The 24,488-nt window shown below is 49.6% G+C and overlaps 3 protein-coding genes across 6 annotated transcripts; 2 read left to right on the top strand and 1 right to left on the bottom strand.

The window, feature by feature from the left end:
* Positions 1-3,187: 3,187 nt before the first annotated feature.
* LOC120707137 (pentatricopeptide repeat-containing protein At5g40400-like) lies at positions 3,188-5,984 on the bottom strand. Its single transcript, XM_039991934.1, has one exon. It carries the CDS (start codon positions 5,980-5,982, stop codon positions 4,177-4,179), a length of 1,806 nt encoding a protein of 601 aa, XP_039847868.1. The 5' UTR covers positions 5,983-5,984; the 3' UTR covers positions 3,188-4,176.
* A 63-nt stretch (positions 5,985-6,047) lies between these two features.
* On the top strand, positions 6,048-9,863 carry LOC120707138 (pentatricopeptide repeat-containing protein At4g38150-like). Of its 3 annotated transcripts, none has more exons than XM_039991937.1 (2): positions 6,048-7,122; positions 9,311-9,863. In XM_039991937.1, the coding sequence occupies exon 1, from the start codon at positions 6,111-6,113 to the stop codon at positions 7,104-7,106; it is 996 nt and encodes a 331-aa protein (XP_039847871.1). In that variant the 5' UTR covers positions 6,048-6,110; the 3' UTR covers positions 7,107-7,122; positions 9,311-9,863. The 3 variants fall into 3 exon arrangements, with proteins under 3 accessions (XP_039847871.1, XP_039847869.1, XP_039847870.1); XM_039991935.1 differs by lacking the exon at positions 9,311-9,863 and adding an exon at positions 8,443-8,805; XM_039991936.1 differs by lacking the exon at positions 9,311-9,863 and adding an exon at positions 8,366-8,805.
* Positions 9,864-10,224: 361 nt separating this feature from the next.
* On the top strand, positions 10,225-21,872 carry LOC120707136 (WAT1-related protein At5g64700-like). Of its 2 annotated transcripts, XM_039991932.1 has the most exons (7): positions 10,225-12,759; positions 12,829-12,891; positions 13,810-13,926; positions 14,462-14,702; positions 14,806-14,964; positions 21,184-21,329; positions 21,455-21,872. In XM_039991932.1, exons 1-7 carry the CDS (start codon positions 12,587-12,589, stop codon positions 21,615-21,617), a joined length of 1,062 nt encoding a protein of 353 aa, XP_039847866.1. In that variant the 5' UTR covers positions 10,225-12,586; the 3' UTR covers positions 21,618-21,872. The 2 variants fall into 2 exon arrangements, with proteins under 2 accessions (XP_039847866.1, XP_039847867.1); XM_039991933.1 differs by lacking the exon at positions 14,806-14,964.
* Positions 21,873-24,488: the final 2,616 nt, after the last annotated feature.

The following is a 24,488-nucleotide window of genomic DNA, read 5'->3' as shown; positions in this document are numbered from 1 at the left end:
AGTGGCTGCGCCCCTCACGCGCCATGGCCGCCGCCCGCCGCCGACTGGACCAGCAACGGCGCTCGCTAGCTCCATCCGAGCTCACCCGCCGCGCGCTGCAACAGAGGGAGAGGGGGAAGAGGGAGGCGCCGCCGGCTGAGGTCGGAATTGGGTCGCCGGGCACGAGGAGGAGGGAGAGAGAGAGAGAGACCGGCGGAGCTCCGAGGACGCCGCGCCATGGCCTCCGCCGGCGAGCAGGAAGGAGAGAGAGGAGGAAGGAGATGAGATAGGAGAGAGAAAGAGGGAGATAGAGAGAAGAGAGAGGGGTTGTAATGCTGACAAGTGGGCCCCACTGCCACGCGGCGTCCACGTCAGCGAAACCGGCCACCAAAACAGCCGGATGGCCAAATGTGAACGGTTTTAATAGTTCAGTGGTCAAAGATACCCGGTTTTGGAGTTCGATGGCTAAAACCAAACCGAGGCAAGAGTTGGATGGCCAAAAATGGACTTTACTCTATTTGTATACCACAGCATCGTGTGAACCCTAAACACACTCCGGGATAAAAGTCCCTTGCTAACTAAAATTTGTGGATCCAAGAAAAAATATAATACAAAAAAGTTAATAACTCTGTTTAATTATGGTCAAAGTCCAGATAAACTATGTCATCTGGTCCAATTTATCCCTTCCGAGTTCAAGTCCTCCACTGGTCACGGGTGCTTGTATTTTTCTAGATTTATTTCAGCAGTTAACCAGTATTATTCTTTTGGTAGTAGGCGACATGCCCATGGACAGCGGGTGCATATGTGGTAACTTTGTTAATTTTAGGATATGTCAGTTGAGTTTCCCAAGATAGGGTTGTGTGCTCGTGTTTTATAGGGGTGCTGTCTGTACTATGCTTCGGAAAAAAGAGAGTAGATTTATCCGTTCTTTTACTAATTGCCAATATCATAAAGGTCTATACAACACTCCCCTCAAAGTATAGCAAAAAATTCTGATAACCTCTAAACTAAAACTTTTAGTTCAATTTACTACCACAATTATGCCAATTAGTCTCATTTACTTCTTAATAAGATTAGTCTGTTTTTCCTCCACACACAAGTGGAGTTTTAAGTTAAAATTTTTGCAGGATGATAGCAGGCAAAATAAAAGATTTAAGAAATATATTATGAATTTTCATCACTATTTTGATACATTAGGGCATGCAGTAGCAAATTAACCCTTTAGATAATAATTGGACAAAAAGTAACGATGGAAATTCATTGTATTTTCTGTCCACTGTCATTTTACATAATTTCCCATAAATGTGTGGAGAAATAACAAAGTCACATCTTGTTATGGGGTAAATTAGACCAAATGATATATAGTTTTGGAAGTAAATTGAATTTAGGATTTGTCCGGACTGTGAGGGAAGTAATTTAAACTTTTACTTTTCTTATTTAATATCTATAGCAATGTTGCAATTACATTACATGCAGACCCATCCGACTGTTGTGTCCACTGCCAATGTGGCCGCCATATGGTTCGCATTCCAGGGCTGCGTCTGCCTGTTCCACACCTGCTTATTTGTGATCGTCATCACGAAGCCGTCTATTTTGCAGAAAAATATGAGAGAATAGTAAACCAATGTTTGACATATGCATTATTATAATTGAACTTATTTATAGCATAGGGGTGGTAAATGTTAGCCTAGATAATCTAAGGGTTGGATTCTAATCTTATACAATTTTGAGCTAAAAATATATAAATGTTAAGGTGGATTATGAGGAAACCACTACGACCAGAAATCCATGATCCGTTACCATCCCTATTTATAGGTGGCCACTGGACTAATCATATGTCCTGCTTGGTTTGCTTATGGAGTGGTCGTCTTTTGTTGAGATAGATCTGCATGGATGTCATACCCGAATGTTTACAGATTTCTCGCCAATATGCAACACTGAAATAATGGCTTCTGCCATTTAATTTGTTTCTGCTCTCCAGTTTTCTTAATCTCACCTCAGCAATACTGAAGTCCTGGGAGTATTGCATCAGCTTACCGTGTTCATTATAGTGTTTTTATGTAGTGTGTGTATATCTGTGATGAAGTTTGAGTAAGCCGCTGTTAGAGGTTACCAGAAACTTGTATTATTGTTAGGGTAACTCTCATGATTCAGGTCATATCATGCAACTTCAATATGAATTTTTGGCTTGTAAATATTTCTTGTCTTGCGGGCACAGTATCAGTGTTCTTTGGGTGCTGAAAAGTTTGACATAATGTCTTTGCACATAATCCTCTAGATGCAAACATATCGATGCTGCTTAGTCATATGAAGCTTGCATGAATTTTTTCGAAAGAGGATAACCCTGCTTTTATAAAGCCAATAACGTCAAGGTACAGCTTGCATGAATTTTAATGTTAACAGGAGCATGACATACTGACTGGTCACAGTTTTTGAATCACAATGCCAATTGGCAACAGGTAACGTATACACGGATGCCGAATGAGTTATCTGTGAGCAAGCAAAAGCTGGTAGCAGGAAGTAGAATTGTCATCTGAATGCACAGTACCAATTTAGAAATACGGTTCAATACCTCAAAACGTCACCACATTCCAGACTGCTACAATGATCAGCTCCATATGGAGCCCCGATCTGACAGCTCAAATTTAAAACAGAGCTCACTCAACAGATCAAAGTACAAACCAATATTCTACACTGAACTGCAAACGGAAATATGGGAACTGAAATTTCTGTCGATTTCAGCATGCTTACACAATCAGTACACTGTACACAGTTCCTAATTTACAGCTCATATGCGCATCTCAGATTTCTTCTCCTTGCATGAAGCAGATGGTTTGGATATATCCAACGGAGGCCTCTTGAAGCGCCGGTGCATAGTGGGGTTCTAAAGCGTGTCGATAAGGTAAAGAGGGGTAGAGGTAGACCTAAACTGACTTGGGATGAGTCGGTTAAGAGAGACCTTAAAGATTGGAATATCTCTGAAGAGATAGCTTTGGATAGAAGCGCTTGGAGACTAACTATCAGTGTGCTTGAACCGTGACCTTTGTGTCTCTTGGGTTTCATCTCTAGCCTACCCCAACTCGCTTGGGACAAAAAACTATGTTGTTGTTGTTGCTACTGCTGCATGAAGCAGATGGCTGAGACTAGCATCAGTAGGTGATGCAAGGTATTTGATTAACCTCCCTCTTGAGCATTGACACATAGCATGTAAAGCAGCATCTATCAAACTTCTATATTTACATTCTGGGTAATGGAAATGGGGGTAAAGCCTTGTTTCGAAAAAAAAATGTAAAGTAGCATCTATAAACATTTGTTGGGCACGACAATCTTGCCTGGTGTTTGCGTGACCACATCAGTCGAATCTGGTTTCTTAAGAAAGTTTGCCCCACTTGTTCTACCTCTCTTCCTGCTCCACCATTTTGCTCCATAAACCATCATACATATCGTGCTGTTCCAACTCCGAGGGATTCAAGGAATCTGTCAATGGCATCACAACTCTCCTTGTTTTGATCTGAATTAACGATTTGAATACCAGCTGACATTGACAATGGGATGCCACAAGTGGAATTTTGGCTGTCATGATGTTTTACCCTGTTGAAGAAATGAGGAGAAAAAACAAGATTTGGTTCCAAGAATGGCGTCCAAGGTTGAAACCATCTCTGAGTCACCTATGTTTTGTTGCAAACCATGGTACCAAGAATCACTGGGTCATGTTCATGATCCTCACACCAGCCTTGGTAAAATGTGAACTCCACCCTCCACAGCAACACCTAGATATTTTCTTCAAAAGAAAAGTTAAAATAAAATACCTAAAAATTGTATGTTTATGTTTTGTTTTAAAATTGCATTATTTTGTATCTGCACAACTTTGCTTGCCAAATTTACAATTGACTTATAAGATCCTCAAATTTGTGTTGTTTGCACCTTTTGTTCTCTGCGTCATTCACTAACAAAATCTGACAATGCAGGAACCACTCAGCTTTAACCAGCATCTTTGGCCTTGGCATCCTATGTCAGACCAGAATGAAATATTGCCTCCAGTCTGCGCAGAAGCCTGTGCTTGAAATAATCAAGCATGGGCTTTTTGGCCTTGGAACATCATTGCTATGGAGATGGGGCACACGCATATTACACAATCATGGATACCATTCAATAAGACGATTGAAGTTGATTCCTTCCATAACAGATGCCATCAACTTAACCAGCACCTTTAGACAGCCCATAGATAAGAGATCGACAAGTTTCACTGTTTGGAACAAAACCCAACTCAAACATCCTGTCCTGCAGAGCTAGTGACTCTGCTGTGCTCCTAGTCTTGCAGTAAGTCTTCATCAACGCATTATAGCTCTCATTACAGTGGATCTGAAAATCGAGTGCGAAAGACTTCACAATTAGTTCTGCTCTACCAAGTTCGCCTTCCTTGCAGAAGCCACAAACCAAGGCAGCACAAATGGCCTCATTCGGTTGGGAACCTGACTCAATCATCTCCACCATTATTGACTGACCATCCAAGCTCCTTCCCAATCTGCTAAGGCAAGTTATGAGTGACCGGTAAGTGTCGTAGTCTGGTTTCACTTCTCTGGACATCATCTCAATCTTGACATCCAAAGCTTCCTTTGGATTGTCACATTGGCAGAAGCAGTCCACAATCATATTGTACATCTGCAATCTAGGACTGTGCCCATCCTCTATCATCCACTGCAGCAAACCCCTTGCAGCATTAGGGCGCATTTCATTGCACAATGCACCAATCAAACAGCTATAACTCTGCGACGGGATGACAACACCATATTTCCTTAGTGGAGCTACCATATTCAAGCAGGTCAGCAACTTACCGAAATTTACATGACCCTCAATCACAATCCTGAGAGCGAATGCTACCGCTGAGAGCCCGCTCCCAACCATCTCCATCAGCAGAGACCTAGCCTCCCTCAGTCGTCCCTCATTACAGTACCCTGTGATCAGAACACTATAAGCAACAGCATCAGGGCACAAGCCATTCTGCACCATCCTGTCAAACATCCGGCGTGCATCTTTCAGCCTCCAGGCCTTGCACATCCCGTCTATCAGAATGGTGTGCGAGACCAAATCCGGCTGCACGCGCCTATGTGGCATTACGTCAAACAGGTGGAGCGCGTCCTGCAGCCTCCCTCTGCTACAGTAGCCTGCGAGGAGGGTGTTGTACGTCACCAAATCTGGCTCAAACCCTTGCTCCTCCAGCTCCTCGAGGAACCCCTGGGCGCGCTCCGCGTCCTCCCCGCGGCAGAGCGCGGCGACGAGGATGTTGAATGTGCGCGCGTCGGGCCGCACCTCGGTGCGGGCCATGGCCGCGCGCGCGGCCCAGAGCTCATCGAACCGCCCCGCGCGGGAGAGCGCGGCGAGAAGCGCATTGAAGGCGGTGGCGTCGGGGGGCGCGCCGGCGGCGGCCGCGCGGAGGGCGGCGCGGAACGCGTCCCGGAGGCGGGCGTGGCGGAGGAGGGCCTTGACGAGGCGGCCCGGCAGGGAAGGGTGCGGCGCGGTGGGGGACGCGAGGAGGAGCGTGGGCAGCGCGTCGTGGCCCGGGTGGAGGCGGACGAGGTGGGAGAGAGCGTCGAGCGCGTGGGAGAAGAGGCGGGAGGAGGCGAGCGAGTGCGCGAGGAACGCGAGGTGCGGAGGCGAGGGCTGGAGCGGCGGCGGGAGCGCGAGGAGGAAGCGGAGGGTGGGGAGCGGGTGGGAGTGGCCCGCGCGGAGCACGACTGCGGTGAGCTCGTCGTGGCCGAGGTATGGGAGCAGGCGAGTGAGGTCGACGGGCTTGGCGTCGTCGGCGGCTGCGGCTGCGGCGAGGTGGGTGGACACGAGGTCAACGACGGCGACGTGGGGGTTGAGGGCTCGGGGGAGGAGCGAGGTCAAGGTGCTCGACGGAATGCGCGACACAGCTTTGGACATGGCTTCGGGCGCGTCATCACAATTCACAAGGGAGCAGAGCCACTTGAAACCGACCGAAACTCTCCGAACTGTCCCCATGACATGTGGGGCCCACCGGTCAGCAACAGAGCATAAACCCCCAATCCTTCTCTTGGGCGTGCTCCGCCGCCACGAGCGAGCGAGAGAGAGAGAGAGAGAGAGAGAGAGTCAGAGCGAGGAAGCGAGAGATGAGCCTGCAGATTCCGGCGAGATCGGGCGCCCTCCGCCGCCTCCTTCTGCTAAGCGGTGCCGGGGGGCTCCCGCGCCTCTACTCCACGGGGGACCGCCGCCGGCGTGTGATCCGCGAGGCGCAGCAGGATGAGGAGGACGAGGCGTTCCTCCGCACTCTCAACTTCGGCGCCGACCCCGAGAACAACCCCCTTCCCCCGCCGCCGAGGCGCGGCAGGGGAGGGCCTGACGCCTCAGCTTCTGCCGGTAGGCAGCCGCAGCCGCAGCCGCAGCAGGAGCGGCCCGAGCGGAGCGCTCAGAAGGCCGTCGGCGAGACGCTGCTGGAGAAGCTTAAGCTGGGAGATGGCCCCTCTGGCGCCGCCGCCGCCGCTATAAAGGGAGGCGGAGCCGAGCGGAAGCAGCCTGAGGACGAGGCGGCGCCGGCGCAGCCGGTGGACGTGGACGAGATCTTCCGGAAGTTGAAGGAGACCGGGCTGATCCCCAACGCCGTGTCGATGCTCGACGGGCTGTGCAAGAACGGGCTGGTGCAGGACGCCATGAAGCTGTTCGGCTTAATGCGGGAGAAGGGCGCCATCCCGGAGGTTGTCATCTACACGGCTGTTGTCGAAGCCTTCTGCAAGGTGGCCAAGCTTGACGACGCTGTGAGGATCTTCAGGAAGATGCAGGGGAATGGGGTCATCCCCAACGCATTCAGCTACTGGCTCCTGATACAGGGGCTGTACAAAGGGGGCAGGCTGGATGATGCGATTGGGTTCTGTGTGGAGATGTTTGAGGCAGGGCTTGCGCCGAATGCTGAGACGTTTGTGGGCTTGGTTGATGCGGTGTGCAAGATGAAGGGGGTGGATGAGGGTGAGAAGCTTGTGCGGAGCTTCCAGGATAGGAACTTTGCTATTGATGAGAAATCCATAAGGGAGCACCTTGACAAGAAAGGCCCGTTCTCACCAGTGGTGTGGGAGGTGATCTTTGGGAAGAGGAAATCAGGCCGACCTTTCTGATATCTGCCTGAAAGTAGTACGTGCACATTTTCATCATTTTTTTAGCCTTGCAGTGATGATCCCCCAAGAGTTGGCTTGCTTCCGTGGTTAAAACAAAATGGCTACCATGTCGTTTTATATGGAACCAGCCATTGTGGAGATCTGTATGCACTTTTGTTACATGCAATTTAGCACTATTTATTCAACTGCCCCCATAAAGACGTACTCACTGCATTTTTCCAATTGATTTGTTATGTTGTTTCTACTTGAAGGCAATGAGTTGCTATTTGCACAGTATTTTCGCTATTGGCAATCTATATGCATGGTGACCAATTCACTCATGAATTCATAGTTGCTGCTCAGATACAACTTCGTGACTTGATAGTTTGATGTTCATCTTGTTGCTAATTCAAAATAGTGACATCATAAACCACAATTTGATAGCTGGTGTCATTCTCATGCATGATGAACAAATCAAAGAGGGCAGAATTTTTTTTTTGACGTATGTGAAGTTACTGACAGCGACTGAGTGTAGTCCCTTCGTTCTATAGGACAGCGATTCGCCCGGCGATGTTATACGGTGCTGAATGTTGGCCTAAAAAAGGCAACATGTCCAATAACTGAGTGTAGCAGAGATGCGGATGTTATGGTGGTTTTGCGGGCACACAAGGAGGGATAGAGTCCGGAACGAAGCTATTCGGGAAAGGGTAGGGGTGGCACCAATTGAGGAGAAACTTATCCAACATCGGTTGAGATGGTTTGGACATGTCCAACGGAGGCCTCCGGAGGTGCCGGTGCGTAGTGGGGTGCTAAAGCGTGTTGATAAGGTAAAGAGGGGTAGAGGTAGACCTAAGCTGATTTGGGACGAGTCGGTTAAGAGAGACCTTAAAGATTGGGATATCTCTGAGGAGCTAGCTTTGGATAGGAGCGCTTGGAGACTAGCTATCAACGTGCCTGAACCATGACCTTTGTGTCTTTTGGGTTTCATCTCTAGCCTACCCCAACTCGCTTGGGACAAAAGGTTTTGTTATTGTTGTTGTTGTTGTTGTATGTGAAGTTACTGAATACAACAGGGTATTAGTGTATACTTTTCACAATTTCATGTTGCATCCAAATTTGGTTAATTGACAAGGGGAGCTGGGGGCCTGTATTCCTGAACATCAGAGGAACAATCACTCTGGGGTGGTGCACTTCTTGTCAAACATTCACTGCCTAAATAAGCCTTTACCTTTTTAGGCAGAATAGCGAGTGTATTCTTTTTCTTGAATTTTGATTTTCAGATGCACAATGTAATGGTGTAGTGCTAATGGTTGGAGGCCTGTATAATGTATTTTTGGGGAAACACACAATGTAACAGGATGCAAGAGGCAATGGAGAAAAGAGGCTGCTTGCTTGGTCTTGGAGGAACACGAAGCAGCTTCTCCAGTTTCAACAACACAAGCTCAACCCAGTACTGGAAGAATGGTGTGATAAACTGAAACTTTCTGCGCTACATAAATCTGGAAATAGAGTTGTAACTATGTGCAACATAACCTATTGGGTGTAGAAGAGTTCTATTGTTTCAGGTTTGCTGTCCAGTAAACATTTTAGAATTTCTAGGTAGCTGTAATAGTATACTAACTTCTGAATGGTGTCTAGTTGTTGACAGTTCATGGGGTGGAATTTGGTTGAATAATGCAACAACTTTTATGAATTGTGTTTTGCAAGCATGGCTGATAAAGTTGTGGCTTAGTGAAATTTCTCATTTTATCGCCGCGTTTGGTCTAAATGATAAAGTTCAAGATCCATGATCATCCTGCGATCTCACTTGGTCACCCTGGGGGTGTATATCGCTTTATCAATTGTGAGCAACCCTTCCCTGCCCAAACTGGGATACAAATAACTGATCGCAGCATTGGCTATGGAATACAAATTTCCTGATGCCGGCACTTATATGGGCCATCTCCTCTGAGGTACCTTGCCAGGATCTTCCATGGATTGTCACAAAAACATTGTGTCACTTCAGAATTCCACCAGAGGAGATGTTCTTATGTCTCTGCTGAACTCCGCCGCACGTCACATACTCACATCACACCCAGTGATTTTTCTAGAAGGATCAGAATGAGCAGGAGGGGGCTGATCCATGGATAATGAGCACAGCTGCTTGAATTTCCATTTTACATAGTGATCAATTGCTTCACGATGTTCTATTTGGTATGTGATCTTTGCAATCTTTGTTACCGCAGGGTTCTCGGTGGCTTTGTTTCCAGTATTGCTGAGGATGTGAGCACCGGTTGGTGACTGGGTCTGCATTGGAGAATCTTCAGCCTGGATACAGGAAAAGGTCATAAATGAACTGCCCCATTGTTGATCCACAGGGGTCTGATTATGTTTATGCCAATGCCAAAAGGACAAAAGGTTCAATCTTAAAACTTTATTTCCAGACTTTCTCTAGTAAAACACAATGTAGGTCATTCCTAGTTGAAAGTGAAATGTAAATAAATTGAGTTTTTCTATGTTCTATTTACAATAACGAGGTCTATTTGATTTTCTTTTCTTTTCTTTTTTCATTCGAGAAATTTTCTTTTCTTTTTTATTTTTTGGCTCTGTTCGGATGTAATCTTGGTAGTAATTGACGCTGGGCTAATATAAATTAAGGAGTTTCTGCCACAAGGTTCTGTAGAACACCAGGCACGTTCTGGCACTCCTGGTATCATTTTGATACTGCAAACCCAACACTCAAGAATTGGAAGAACAGACCATCCTGTTTAAGCCTTGTTTGGTTAATCCCCTCTCGAAGGGGATTGTTTGTGTTGTTGTTGGAGGGGCGGGGTTTGGGGGTGGGGGGTGGGAATCAGTCCCCTCCAATCCTTCCTACTCTGGGATTTAAACCGAACAAGGTGTTGACACCCAAAATTGGCACACATCAGGTTTGCTGGACAATCTGGGCGGACTGGTTAGACCTGTCGTGTAAACCGGTCAGACTGGTCAAGACAAGTTTATCAAATTGTCAATTGGACTTCACCATTGCGTAGATCTCATCGAGACGATCGAAATGCATATATAGAACGTCCAATTTGGATACCGGATGAGGAAGTTATGCCTCCCGGAAGACCTGCACCCCAGTCTGACCGGTCAGACCGGTCCAGGGGCGGTCAGACCGGTTCGGAACACCCAATTAGAGTTAGGAGTTGTACTTTGACACGGGATTTGTAAAGATTTCGACTCCTAATGGGTACAGACCACCCCACCCTATAAATATAAAGGGTTACGGCCGATTGAGACACATACAATCGAATCAAACAACAATGCATCTACTTTTTTACCCTAACTCTCTTTTCCAACCTCTTCTTGCTGTTCATCCGTGATCTCCACGACCATTGATGACGCTCAAGGCTCGCTGGTCGACCTAGGGCACGTTCGGCGACGTCCACACACCCTGACGGGGTCCCTCCCGGGCGTGAACATCGACGACCTTTGCTAGTTTGCTCGTAAACTAGTTGTTCTTCGCTACGTAAGTGCGTTGGTTATCTCTTTGTTGGTTTGCTTGTAAACCTCGCCGTCTTTCACTACGTAAGTGTGATAGTTATCCCTCGAGACGACCGATTCCAGCGAAACCCTAGAAACCGGTCCGACCGGTCTACTCTAGCGGTCTGACCGGTCTGCGCGGCCTCGCTGCCCTTCAGTCCGTTTGCGACACACACTCTCAAGTGCTCTCGTGTGTTGAAATCTGCGTCAACACAAGGCCTTGAGGGGTTACGAAATCACAACCAACTGAAACTTTTAGGCTAAGGCGCTTGCTGCCTTAGTGTCAGGGAGGGCACTAACCCAGACTTAGCTTAGTGTTTTGGTGGTCAGGCCCTAGTCCTTTGTCTTGTAATAGTTTAATGTTGAAACTCCTACAGTCCGTACTCTGGTCCATGGTGCGGCCCTGTATTCTGTAATTGAACCAAACTCTCACTCTCTTAATACAAAGATACGCTGCTCTCCTGCGTGTTCGAGAAAAAAAAACTGAAACTTTTAAGCAGTACATATACAGACTTACTAGTATAGATTGTGATTGTATATTGGCCGGGAAAAGTAATTCGTATAAACCACATAAGTTTTGGAGGCTTCATGTGGAAGTAGACACTGCTGTACCACTAAACACATTGTTATGAATTTGTCCACTTTTGTTTTTAATAATCACAAAGGTGCAACTATGAAATTATTGCTCTTTACATGGCAAAAGGAGAAAGGTTTGCTGATCTCATTTCTCCTAAAACCACTTTGCTCCTTGTCTTTAAGTGCTTCCCAATTGCTTTTCCACGTCTAGCCCATTAATGCCTCCCTTATTCCTCCTACCTACACAAAAGTTTACTTCAACTGTGACTACTGAAAGAACTTCAGAAAGAGATAGACCATCTTTTTATGCAAGCAAAAGAAATCAATTTAGCCCCCTTGACTGTTGCTGTCGTCTAATCTCTATCCTCATATTCAGTAATTTTTTGTTATTCCATTAAATTGTCGTTGTCACTTTGGCTGCTGGGCCACCAAATTTGCCTAGGTGGGTGTACAGTCAGAAGAATACTTATCAGAAATAACTAAAAGCCTTGTCTTCTCTCTCCAGTCCTTTGCTCTTGCTCATAACTGAACACAAGTACTCAAGTAGTATACCTTTATTTTTCCTTTTTATTTAATAGAATAAGAATGTGCTAATGCCAAATGATGTCAACAGACAATGTGTACCAATTTTAGTAACTGAGGATACCAAGTAATGGCCACTTACTTAAGGTTAGAAAATAGACTGCAGCAGCAGTAGGTGAACTCGATTTTATTAATTTATTAATATGTAATCTGAAATGAATTATTGAGCATTTTGGACATTACTGTTGAAAATTGGAATCACCGGAAACACTTTCCTGAGAAATATAAATTCATTTTGTTGTTGAACTACACTGCAGGCAAGCAGTTACCATGGTTATACGGGGAGCTGTTACTTTTGAATTTTATTTATTATTCTATGCAGAATACATTAGTTTACTTATATGTATATTATGTTTATTTTATTATTCTATGAAGGTTGAAATTTGATTATTTTATTTTATCAAATATGTATAAGAAAACACGCTTCTATGTTTAATGGCTTTCATTGAATTGACATCTAGCATTGAAGCTTCTACTATGTTTTCTGACTGAATGGAAATCCCTGAAATGAATCGATCTGCTAGTGCACTTGACTCATTTCTTCTAGAGATTTTTAATCAAGGGAGGTTGCCTCACGTTTCTATTAATATTCATAGAGATTGGGGCTTATGCATCTTGTTTGTTGCATAACTAGGTGGGCCAGGCTGTGAAAATAACTTTCATTCACTTTAGTTATATTTTTAGCTATTATTGAAGCAAGTTGTCCTGCATACTAAAATATATTTCCTTTGAGTGGATGTCTACATATCTGAACTAACCAATTGTCTGCAAAATATCCTGATGCCCAACCAGCGGTATTGAAGTAGTCTTCTTTGAAGTTCTAACAAACAACAGAAATGGGAACTGTAGCTCCTTATGCTGTTTCATTTTTCCTAAGACTTATTTATGGAGTCACAAACACACTCACCAAAATTGCTTTTAGCCAAGGCACAAGTGCATGTGTTCTTGTTTTTTACAGGTTTCTGATAGCTAGTGTGCTCTTGCTGCCCCTTGCCGTTGCATTTGAAAGGTATCCAAATTTGTGGCTTATTTGTTTGGATGTCATTTATGGAAGGATGTGCTGAGTTTATTTTTGCAGAAAAACTGCCCCACCACTGTCATTCAAAGTCTCTCTTAAGCTATTTGTGCATGCATTATACGGGTATGTCAAAGTACAACTGTTTTAGATGTATTAAGTTTTCTTTCTATAAAATGGGTCTTTGGACTAAGTATTTTTCTATGATGATGTTCAAGTGTGCATACTTAACTGAAATATATTCATAGCCTGATAAACTCTGACTTGGATTGTTATTACTACATGGTGTTACTTTGTAGTTCTTGTCCAAACATTATCTGTTTGAACATCTTATTGGCATGTGCATGCGTAGCTTTGGAGGAAATAAATTTATTTTTCTCAGCATATTTCCTTTCAAATCTTCCCTTAAATTTGGTTTCAGCAAACTGAATGAAGTATTACACACCACATGGCCTTGGTTCATGGTGATCCAGTCTTTGCCACTTGTAACTGCTAACATATTCATTGATACTCCTGTTTCAGAATGTTTGTCCATGCCAACCATTGCGCACAGACAGGCTAACAGTTATGTCAGGCAGTTATAGTGTCATTTTCTCCATGAAGTGCGAACATAATAATTTTGTCAGCTGGCAATGTAGGAGAATAATAGTTGTTGTATTCCTCCAACCCTAGAAGGGTGGGTATATATAGTACCTACACATGGGCCCCCCTCTAGCCACTCCGACCCTAAAACCCAGGTGTTAGAGTGGGGGAGAGGGGGGGCTTTATCACTGGACCAACATTCCCCCTACGGCGCCGCGCCGCGCCGCGCCTGTGGCTGCTGGTCTCAGCGAACCCCGCAGGGGAAATCGCGCAGCGGAAGAAATGCGTGGCCGGTGGGTTTCGAACCCGGGACCTGGCTCTGGTACCAACTTAGACCACCCCCTCTAGCCACTCCGACCCTAAAACCCAGGTGTTAGAGTGGGGGAGGGGGGGGGGCTTTATCACTGGACCAACAGGCAACAATGCAATTTCGTTAACAATCTTCTTGTTCTATTTGCTTAGGATGTCTGCTTCTACGATCATATCGTACATTGGCCTCAATTACATTTCAGCAACATCTGCTTCTGCAGTAATAAATCTTGTGCCAGTGCTTACTTTCTTTTTGGCTGTCCTATTCAGGTAATATTTTCCATGGAAATTGCTGTTTCCTCAGAAAGGTGTGGACAACATATTTTTCATCCATCTCTTGTTTAGGTTGCTAATAGAACTACTTAATCAACTGTGGCATATAATGGTCTTAGTAATTGTTATTTTCTAATATTTGTACATACTTAACTTGTATAAATGTTCAATAACACGTGTAGTTGTGTTGTGTCTCTACTGATTACTAGGATGAGACCATATATGTTCAATAACTCACTGCGTAGAATAAAAAAGGGAATATTTTTTAAAAAAACTGGTCTAGCTACCAGAATGGAGGTAAGAAAGGATCCAATTTTACCCCCTCCACTGCTAAGTAATATTCTGGAGACTGAGCGAGGCCCCTTGCTTAGCTGAAATTTCTTCTAAAAAGAATGTCTAAGGCTTGATGTGAGACTTTTGAAGGTGTAATAAGACTAAACATTTGTAAGTTGTGAGGTATTCAATGAACATAGTAGATTAGTGAGAATTGACTTTCATGGAGCTATGAGTATTTCTGCTCTAAATTTTGTAGGATGGAGTCTTTGAACTTAAAGAGATCCCATGGGGTCGTTAAAGTTTCTGGCTTGGTGCTTTGTTCTGTTGGTGTTACTGTACTTGCATTGTACCAGGGACCTGAGCTGAAATCTTTCATCCATCACCGTCTTTTCCATTACACAAGCCATGTTGGTACTAATTCTGCAAGGAAATGGATATTGGGAGTCATCTTGCAATCTTTTGCGGCTGCAATGTGGGCTCTGTGGGCTGTACTTCAGGTACACACCTCTTGCTCTCTTAGCTCGCACTTATGCAAGAACGCATGTGTTAGTTTGCAGTGCATTTTTGTTTGCTCTAAAATCACTGCATGGTACTTCATAGGGACATCTGTTTGGGGAATATCCATCTAAGCTGCTTAACACAACGCTCCAGATAGTCTTTGCAACTGTTCAGTCTTTCCTGATGGCTCTTTTAATTGAGAGAGATTTTTCAAGATGGAAGCTTAGTTTGGATGTAGGCCTTGTGGCTATAATCTATTGTGTAAGTATAAGATCCCTCAAATAATTTATGGATCATGAATATATGGCAGAGCTATATCTCGAGCTTACTGTTTTTAAACATTTATGGATATATATTTTGAAAACTATATTTATGGATATAGCCATTACATAGAGTCTGAGAGTGAATATATGTCTTCCTGTAGAATGTGCTATTCCAGTGCTGTTCTATTGAGTTCATTGTCCTTCCAGCAAAATGTACTGTAACTGGCAAAATATTTGAAAACTGCCACTGGCTTGGTAAAGATCACCGGTTGAAATGGAACAACATTGGTTGGAAACTGTTACTTTTTGTTGGAGTATATTGAGCCCATGTGTATAGAGGCCCACCTAGAGGCCCATGTATAGGTTCTATATATACCCACCCATCTAGGGTTGGAGGAATACAGGGAATTATTCTCTCCATCATGGTATCAGAAGCCTAGGGTTTCTCTCTCTCTTCTCTCTCTTCTCCCCTGCAGCCGCCACCCCTGTTTCTGGGCGCTGCAGCAGCCCCTCCCGGCGCCATGGCCGGCCGCCGGCCGCCGACGCAGCCCCTCCCGGCGCCGTCCCTCTCCTCCCTTTCTTCCTTCCCCCCACTTCCCTCCTCCCCTGCTTCTGCGGCCGCATGGCGCCCCACCGCCGCCGCCCTGACCCCTGCGTCCGCCGCCGCCCTGACCCCTGCATCAGCTGCCGCCGCCGCCTCTACTACCGGCGCGGCGAGCACGAACGCGGGGGGCACCAGATCTGGCGCCGGCGCCGCCGCCTGGGGCTCTCCGGCCTGGCGCGCGCCGGCCGCCGCGCTGGCCGTCATCCCGCCAGCGCAGGACGCCGCAGGACGCCGCGGGGGCCGCGGGTGCTACGGGCACCGCCGCCGTGGGCGCCCTGCAGCCCCTGCAGCAGCTGTCTGTGCAGGGTGCGCCGCCCGTGGCCACCGCCGCCGCCCTGCAGCAGCCTGCTGCTGCTACTGCCGCTGCAGGCGCAGGGCCAGGAGGTCCCCCTGCAGCAGGCACCGGCTAGCAACTCTGGTGCGGGCGCGGCACCTCTGGTGTCTGTGGGCGATGCCGCCGCCAAGCAGCCCGCCGCTGCCACCGTCGCCGATCCCACATGGCCCGAGCTCGGGATGCCTCCCATGGATGCGCCGCTCTCTGCCGCCGCCTTCCGAGGGCAGCAGGCCGACGCCGCTCTCGCCGCGGCCCTCCTCGCCGCCAAGTCGGAGGCTTCGGCGGCCCAGGAGCGGGTCCGTGTGGCAGCCCTCGCCTGGGAGCGCGAGCGCGCCACGGCCGACGCCCTCGCTCTCCGAGTCGCCGAGGCGGAGCGCTACCTCCGCATCTCCTCCGGCCAGCCAGTCGACCCCGAGCACGGCGCCTCCTCCCACCAGTCCCTGCCAGCTGGATCTGGAGCCCGGTACGACCCGACCGACCCCATGGTCGCCCAACTCCACCTCCAGGCAGCCGGCGTCCAGAACATCAGGGCCCTGGTCTCCGTCCTCCTCGACCCCGCGTCCTCCTCCTACGGCCGCTGGCGGGACCAGGTCCTCCTCACCCTCCGCCGCTACGCCCTCGACGACCACGTCCTCGTCGACTCGCCGATCGAGGCGCGAGACGTGGCTTGGCTGCGCCTCGACAGCGTGGTCCTGTCCTGGATCTTCGGGACCATCTCCCTAGATCTTCAGGACCTCGTCAGGACCCACGGCGGCACCGCGCGGCAGGCCTGGGTGGCGCTCGAGGGGCAGTTCCTCGGCAACGCCGAGTACCGCGCCCTCCAGCTCGACGCCACTTTCCGCACCTTCGTGCAGGGGGACCTCTCCGTCGGTGAGTACTACCGGCGGATGAAGAGCATGGCCGATGCTCTTCACGACCTCGGGGATCCGGTGTCCGATCGGGTCTTGGTGCTCAATGTCCTACGGGGACTGAGCAGCACCTACGACCACCTGAAGGGCTGGATCGCTCGCCAGAGGCCCTTCCCCACCTTCCTGCAGGTCCGGGACGACCTCGCCCTCGAGGAGATCACCAGGGGTCTCGCGCCCGGATCGTCCTCGCCCACCCCTGCCGCGCTCGTTGCTACTCCACCGGCCTCCTCTACTGCTCCTGCCACCTCCCTCCTTGGTGCTGCTCCCGCCGGGCAGACCGGAGGAGGGGGGGGGGGGGGCGTGGACGTCGCAGGCGACGGGGTGGTGGTGGTGGCACTGGTGGCCCTGCTTCTGGGAGCACCGGTACCGGTGGGGGCCGTCGGGGCGCGCCGACACCGGCTGCCGCTCCTGCCCCTACCGCTCGTGGTACGCCCTGGCCATCCTTCAGCAACCCATGGTCAGGGCGCATCTCGATGTGGCCGTTCCAGGGTCCGGGAGGGGGGCCTCGTCCTCAGCTCCAGCCGGCGGCCATGTTCACTGGCGTTGCTCCACTCTTCGCGCCGTCCTGGACCCCGCCTGCTCAGCACAGTCAGCAGCCGACCTGGCCTGGGGGGTGGGACCAGGCCGCTTTGGCGCAGTCCTTCAGCACCATGGGACTGATGCCGCCGACCAGCACCGAGTGGATCGCCGACTCGGGTGCCTCGTTCCACACCACTCCCGATGCTGGTATCCTCTCTTCTGTCCGACCCCCCACCCTTCTTGTCCTTCTTCTATCATGGTTGGTGATGGGTCTTGCCTTCCTGTCACCGCCGTGGGTTCTGCTCCTCGTCTTCCTCATGTTCTTGTTGCTCCTCAAATGGTTCACAACCTTCTTTCTATTCGCCAGTTTACTGCTAACAACTCCTGTTCTATCGAATTTGACTCCTCTGGTCTTACTGTGAAGGATTCGGCTTCCCGGCGTCCGCTCCTCCGATGTGACAGCCCGGGGCCCCTTTACACTCTTCGGCTTCCTGCTTCCGCTACCTCGCCTTCGGCTTCCTCGTCTTCTGCTTTTGCCGTGACGCCTTCTTCCACCACCTGGCACCGCTGGCTAGGTCACCCGGCCGCGATGTTTTGGCTCAGCTCTGCCGTAGTATCGATGTTCCATGTACTAGGGCTCCTGCTGAGCACCTCTGTCATGCGTGCCAGTTAGGTCGTCATGTTAGACTTCCGTTTTCTTTTTCTTCTTCGCATGCTGCGCATGCTTTTGATCTTATTCACTGTGACCTGTGGACATCTCCTGTACTCAGCATGTCTGGCTATAGATATTATCTGGTCATTGTTGATGATTTTTCTCATTACTCTTGGACTTTCCCTTTGCGCGCCAAGTCTGAGACCTTCCCCACCCTCCTCCACTTCTTTGCCTGGGTGTCCACTCAGTTCGGCCTCACCGTTAAGGCCGTCCAGTGTGACAACGGGCGGGAGTTCGATAACTCCACCTCCCGGTCTTTCTTCCTGTCTCGGGGTGTTCAGCTGCGTATGTCTTGTCCGTATACCTCTCCTCAGAACGGCAAGGCTGAGCGGATGATTCGCACGACGAACGACGTCGTGCGCACCCTTCTGATCCAGGCTTCTCTCCCCCCACGCTTCTGGGTTGAGAGCCTCCACACCGCCACCTACCTGCTCAACCGCCTTTCGTCCACTGTTTCTCCTGATCCCACTCCACACCACGCTCTTTTCGGTACCCCTCCTCGCTACGACCACCTTCGGGTCTTTGGGTGTGCGTGTTACCCTAACACCTCCGCCACTGCTTCTCACAAGCTGGCGCCCCGCTCGACTCGTTGTGTGTTCCTCGGGTACTCCCCCTGACCACAAGGGGTACCGATGCTTTGACCTCACCTCTCGCCGCGTTCTGATCTCCCGACACGTCGTCTTCGACGAGTCGAATTTCCCCTACTCCACCTCCTCCACACCTTCTGATCCCGAGTTGGCGTCTCTGTTTCCGACTGACCCGGTGGTTCAGCCACCATTACCTGTCTGTCCTTTTCCTGCAGGTTTTCCCGGCGCACCGGCACCACTTCCGGTGATCCCTGCTGCGCCGAGCGCGGCCCCGGTGCCCGCGGTCGCGCCACGCGCGGCCCTCGGACCTCCGGTCGTACCGCGCGTGGACCCGGGGCCTCCCACTGCACCACGCGCGGCCCCGATGCCTGCACCTACGCGGTACGCTCAGCCGGTGCAGGTGTACCGGCGTCGCTCGGCGCCGACCCCGGCGCCGCAGCGGTACGCTGAGCCGGTGCAGGTGTACCGGCGTCGTTCGGCGCCGACACCGGTGACGCCTCCTGCTCCGGAGGCTCTTGCGACGCCGACACCGGAGCCGTCGCCGCTGCCTCCTCCGGCTCCCTCTCGAGCCGAGCCGGAGGTGTATCACCCGCCAGTCATCCATCGGGATCCTCGGCATATCCATCCCATGGTGACTCGGCGGATGGCGTCTCAGGCCGCGACTCTCTCCGCCACCGAGGGAGAGCCGCGGATCTCTCCGGTACCCTCCTCTGTCCGCGACGCCTTGGCGGATCCTCACTGGCGTCGCGCGATGGAAGAGGAGTACGCGGCTCTTCTTGCCAACCAGACGTGGGACCTCGTGCCGCGTCCGTCTGGTGGCAATGTGGTGACTGGCAAGTGGATCTGGACGCATAAGCGTCGGGCTGACGGCAACCTGGAGCGCTATAAGGCTCGCTGGGTTCTCCGGGGTTTCACTCAGCGGCCTGGTGTGGACTATGATGAGACCTTCAGCCCGGTCGTGAAGCCCGCTACGGTGCGCACCGTCCTCTCACTTGCGCTCTCGCGCTCTTGGCCTGTGCACCAGCTGGACGTGAAGAATGCGTTTCTGCACGGCACCTTGTCAGATAATGTTTACTGCTCTCAGCCTACGGGATTTGTGGACTCGAGTCGTCCGGATATAGTCTGCCAGCTCAACAAGTCTCTCTATGGGCTGAAGCAGGCTCCTCGGGCTTGGTACTCTCGGTTCGCCACGTTCTTGCTGACACTGGGATTCACCGAGGCCAAGTCTGACACATCTCTCTTCATCTACCGCCGTGGGGATGAGACTGCCTATCTGCTGCTATACGTCGATGACATTGTGCTCACAGCTTCCAGTCAGCAGTTGCTTCAGAGTGTCATCACCTCTCTGCAGCAGGAGTTCGCTATGAAGGATCTCGGTCAGCTCCACCACTTCTTGGGCGTCACTATTGAGCCTCGTCCGTTTGGTCTTCTCCTTCACCAGCGGCAGTACGCCCTCGATATTCTGGAGCGGGCTGGGATGACTGATTATAAGCCCTGCTCCACTCCAGTCGACACTCAGGCGAAGCTGTCTGCTGATCTGGGTGACCCGGTTGCTGATCCTACTGCCTGGCCGGCGCTTTGCAGTACCTCACCTTCACCAGGCCGGATCTCACCTACGCTGTTCAGCAGGTCTGTCTCCATATGCATGATCCCCGGGAGTCACACCTTGCCGCGCTGAAGCGTCTCCTCCGGTACGTCCGTGGCACTGTGGACCTCGGCCTGGTGCTTCACCGCTCGCCCTCTGCTGAGCTGGTGGTCTACACAGACGCTGACTGGGCTGGCTGCCCGGACACTCGTCGCTCCACCTCCGGCTACGCCGTCTTCCTAGGCGGCAACCTGGTCTCCTGGTCGTCCAAGCGGCAGCCGGTTGTCTCCCGCTCCAGTGCCGAGGCGGAGTACCGGGCTGTCGCTAACGGCGTGGCGGAGGCGTCCTGGCTACGACAGCTCTTGGCAGAGTTCCATAGCCCGCTCGCCAAGAGCACGCTCGTCTACTGCGACAACGTCAGCGCCGTGTATCTCTCCATCAACCCCGTCCAGCATCAGCGGACGAAGCACGTGGAGATCGACCTACACTTCGTGCGCGACAGAGTCGCCATCGGCGATGTTCGGGTACTCCATGTCTCGACTACCTCCCAGTTTGCTGACATCTTCACCAAGGGGCTGCCCTCGTCGACCTTCTCGGAGTTTCGATCCAGCCTCAACGTAGCCGGTGGCTAGTTGTGGCTGCGGGGGTATTAGCCCTTTTTGTGCACTACTTGTACTCTCATCTTGTCCAGTCTTGAACACCGCTGCGTCGGTTGTTCAGACTGCGGGGGGTGTTAGCTTTCTTGTTGTCCAGTCTTGAACACCGCTGCGCCGGTAGTTCAGACTGCGCGCGGGGGGGGGGGGGGGTGTTGGAGTATATTGAGCCCATGTGTATAGAGGCCCACCTAGAGGCCCATATATAGGTTCTATATATACCCACCCATCTAAAGTTGGAGGAATACAGAGAATTATTCTCTCCATCACTTTTTAAGCTTCTTATTTTTATTTTTTTATTACTGAACTTTGCAGGGCATAACACTTGCAGTTTTGTGCTACCTGCAAGTTTGGTTAGTTGACATGAGGGGGCCTGTATTCCTGTCCATGACCGTACCATTGACACTGGTATTCACTATCATCCTGACAATCCTCGTAGGAGAAGCAGTCACCCTGGGAAGGTGTGTATATTCTAGTCACTTCACGGCATAAATTAGCTTTACCTGTTTCGACAGTAGCAAATTGGTTGGAGTCTGCTTTTCTGATGCCCAATGCCATATTGCCATACTGTGCTGTTCATATGCAGTGTGATAAGTGGAGCTCTACTGGTTGGTGGTCTGTATAATGTACTGTGGGGAAAGAGAATCGAACAAGTAGCTATGTGCGCGCAAGGAGATGATGACATAAATGCTGCTTTGGATCTGGAGGAACAGGGAACAGCAGCATCAGTTCTCAAGACACAAGATTAGATCAATGCAGTACCAGATGTGGAATATGAAGATCTACACGTCACACAGTGTGTACACCCATATATATGTGGGAAACAGAACTCAAACTATATGTCAGAACTCAGAATAAGTTAGGTGTAGTCATACTGTTGTTTCAAAATTTGAACGCTGCCACACGGCTGCCACTGCCAGTTTGCTATTGTAGAGAGTATACAGCCAACCCAAGGGGATATTTGGTTGTCATAGTTTTCTTCTAAAAACAACAAATCCGTTCAATACTTTTTAAAAATAATTAATAAAGTTTTGGACTCGAAAGAAAACTTGAAACTTCTTTCCTAAGTACGGTCAAAATCTGGATAACCCGCTAAACTATTTTTAATTATGGTGAGAGTTAGAATAACCCTCTAAACTATTTTTTTGGTACAACTATTCAATCAGTCCAATTTGCCTTTTAATAATATTTTTCTTTTCTCACGTGCAAGTGGAGTGTTAAGTTAAATTATCTTAGCGAATCCTTGTATTTTTCTAAAAACTTAAAAGTTTGGGTGCTTAATTTTGTGGCCTTTCTATGATGCCAATATAATTATGGTATAATGGTTGCTTTTGTACGTAACTATTATTTATTTCTCTCTACTAGTATAGTGTCCGTACGTTGTTACGAGTAATATAATAGACTTATGTAATACTATCAACTTTGTATTCATTCACTTCATGTAGAGGTCGTAATGGGGATGTGGGTTCCCGATCTTCCGTCAGGTTCTGGATAACTCTCGTTGTAGGCGGAGCGAGACACACCGATCCGGCTTCAGATCCTAAGACCTGAATCCAGCAATCTTAGCACCACAACTCCTCTGGTTATCAACCGTGTCACAACTCGGTTGACCTCGCCAAGAAGGCTAATCCCTGCAAGCGCAACGAAGAACACAAGCAAGAACTCGAAAGAACGCAGCTCAATTGAAGTGACTCTGCAGATGAAAGATTAATCTCAAAGTTGGGGTCTCACAAACCGACACGGCGGCGAAACTGTTCTCGACAGAATAATCTAAGCAAAACCCAAGTAACCTAATGACGGCTGCTGTGTATATAGAAGAGAGAGGCTAGGGGGGCGGCCAAGGGGGTGGCCGGGCAACCCTAGGGAGTACAAGGCCTTCGGGCCCAAAAACTGGCGTCACTGCATCCAGGCAGATTCTGGTCGTCATGTTGTTTTGACGATTCCCATCGACTCCGAGCGTATTTTGATATGGGATCAGTTGGGTTGGAAATCTTATCTCCTTAGCTTTGCAACGATATATAGAACGCCCAAAACGAAGCCCGTATGTGGCCTGGGCGTCCGTTTTCGTGAGGCCTGCTCATGCAGTCCGAACCGGACTCGCGAATAAATCGGACTTTAATGTGGATTGGGCTTTGAACTCTATCTTCGCTTGGGCCTTGGTCATATGCGTATTGGTCATGTCCTCATCAGGTCGTGCTGTGACTGTGATTGTGTGAGACATTGATTATCCGTATTCCGATTAGGATTTCGATTGATTTGTCCACGCTCCGATTAGGATTTTGATTGATGAACAAAAAATATTGCTTGCTTAGAAATAATAGAGATATATAAAGCAACTCTCCTACGTGTTTGAGAAGAAAAAGCTATGGTATTATGCTTCACTAAGCATCAATACAAGTTGAAACAGAGAAAATTTAGAAGATGCTCTAAATAGAAGCTAAAACAGCGTTGTCGCCAATCTTGCTGAGTTAGGAATATTCCAGTTCAGTTCCCCAAACTTGATAAACGGGCAGACCAGGGCACTGTTTAGTTGGTGAAAAGTAGTTGGTTTTGGTACTGTAGCATATTTTGTTGTTACTTGACGAATAATGTCCAATTATGGACTAATTATGCTTAAAAGATTCATCTCGTGCTAATCAGTTAAACTGTGTAATTAGTTATTTTTTAATTGCATTTAATGCTCCATGCATGTGTCCGAACATTTGATGTGATGGGTACTGTAGAATTTTTTTTGGGAACTAAACAGGGCCCAAATGAAAACGACCCGGATTCCGATGGCACGGATCCCTGGGTAACGGGAATGGGCTCTGCTGGCATCGTGGCGCGCTCAGAGCTCGGCCTCGGCTGGGCCCGGAACGTGGCAGCGGCGGCGGTGAGCCGGTGACCGGATGGGCTGAGCTGAGCTGCCTCCGGCATGGATGACTACCGGCGACCGAGCGGAGCGGCTGCACACAGCATGAGAGGATCAGCACGGGCACACTTGATCAACCCAACTCATTAATCGCATTTGGTTGCTGCTGCCAGATGTGTGTGTATAAGAGCAAATATTATAAGACCAACTAAATCGTCCCCACAGGGACCCGCCCCGTTATCAGCGAGGACGGGGGAGTTTTTCCCCGCAGGGAGGCCGAGGCGGGGCAGGTTCGGGTATCGAGTTTGCACCATGGGGATCCATGGGACCCAAAAAAATAAAAAAAAACAAGGGAATCAGCCAATCGGCCTCATCCCCATCCGTCTCTCTCTTTCCCTATGGTCTTCCGCGCCTCCTCTGCCCCATCCCCATATGCCGCCGCCGCATCTGCCCAAGTCATGCCTGCTCGAGCCATCTGCATGCCGCTCAGGGGCTACCTATAGGCCACCGTCATACACCGCCGCCGGCGCACCGCCCCTAGTCCCCGCTGGCCACTACTTTGTGAGCAGCTAAGCACGGGAGGTGCTCTGATAGACATCGACGCCAACACAGGAGCAGAGTCCTCTCCTCCCTCTCTCGGGTCGCCGCCGCCCGCCCCCACCATCGGCGCGTCCATTGGCAGTGGCGCTGCCGGCCGTCGCTTGAAGCTTCGCACAGTTCAGCCACCCCGCCGCCAGTCCCAGCCAATGCCGCGTCCCATCAAGCCATC

Source organism: Panicum virgatum, chromosome 5K (assembly GCF_016808335.1).
Source record: "Panicum virgatum strain AP13 chromosome 5K, P.virgatum_v5, whole genome shotgun sequence".
Taxonomy (NCBI): Eukaryota; Viridiplantae; Streptophyta; class Magnoliopsida; order Poales; family Poaceae; genus Panicum; species Panicum virgatum.
This window is presented reverse-complemented; position numbering and strand designations above follow the sequence as displayed.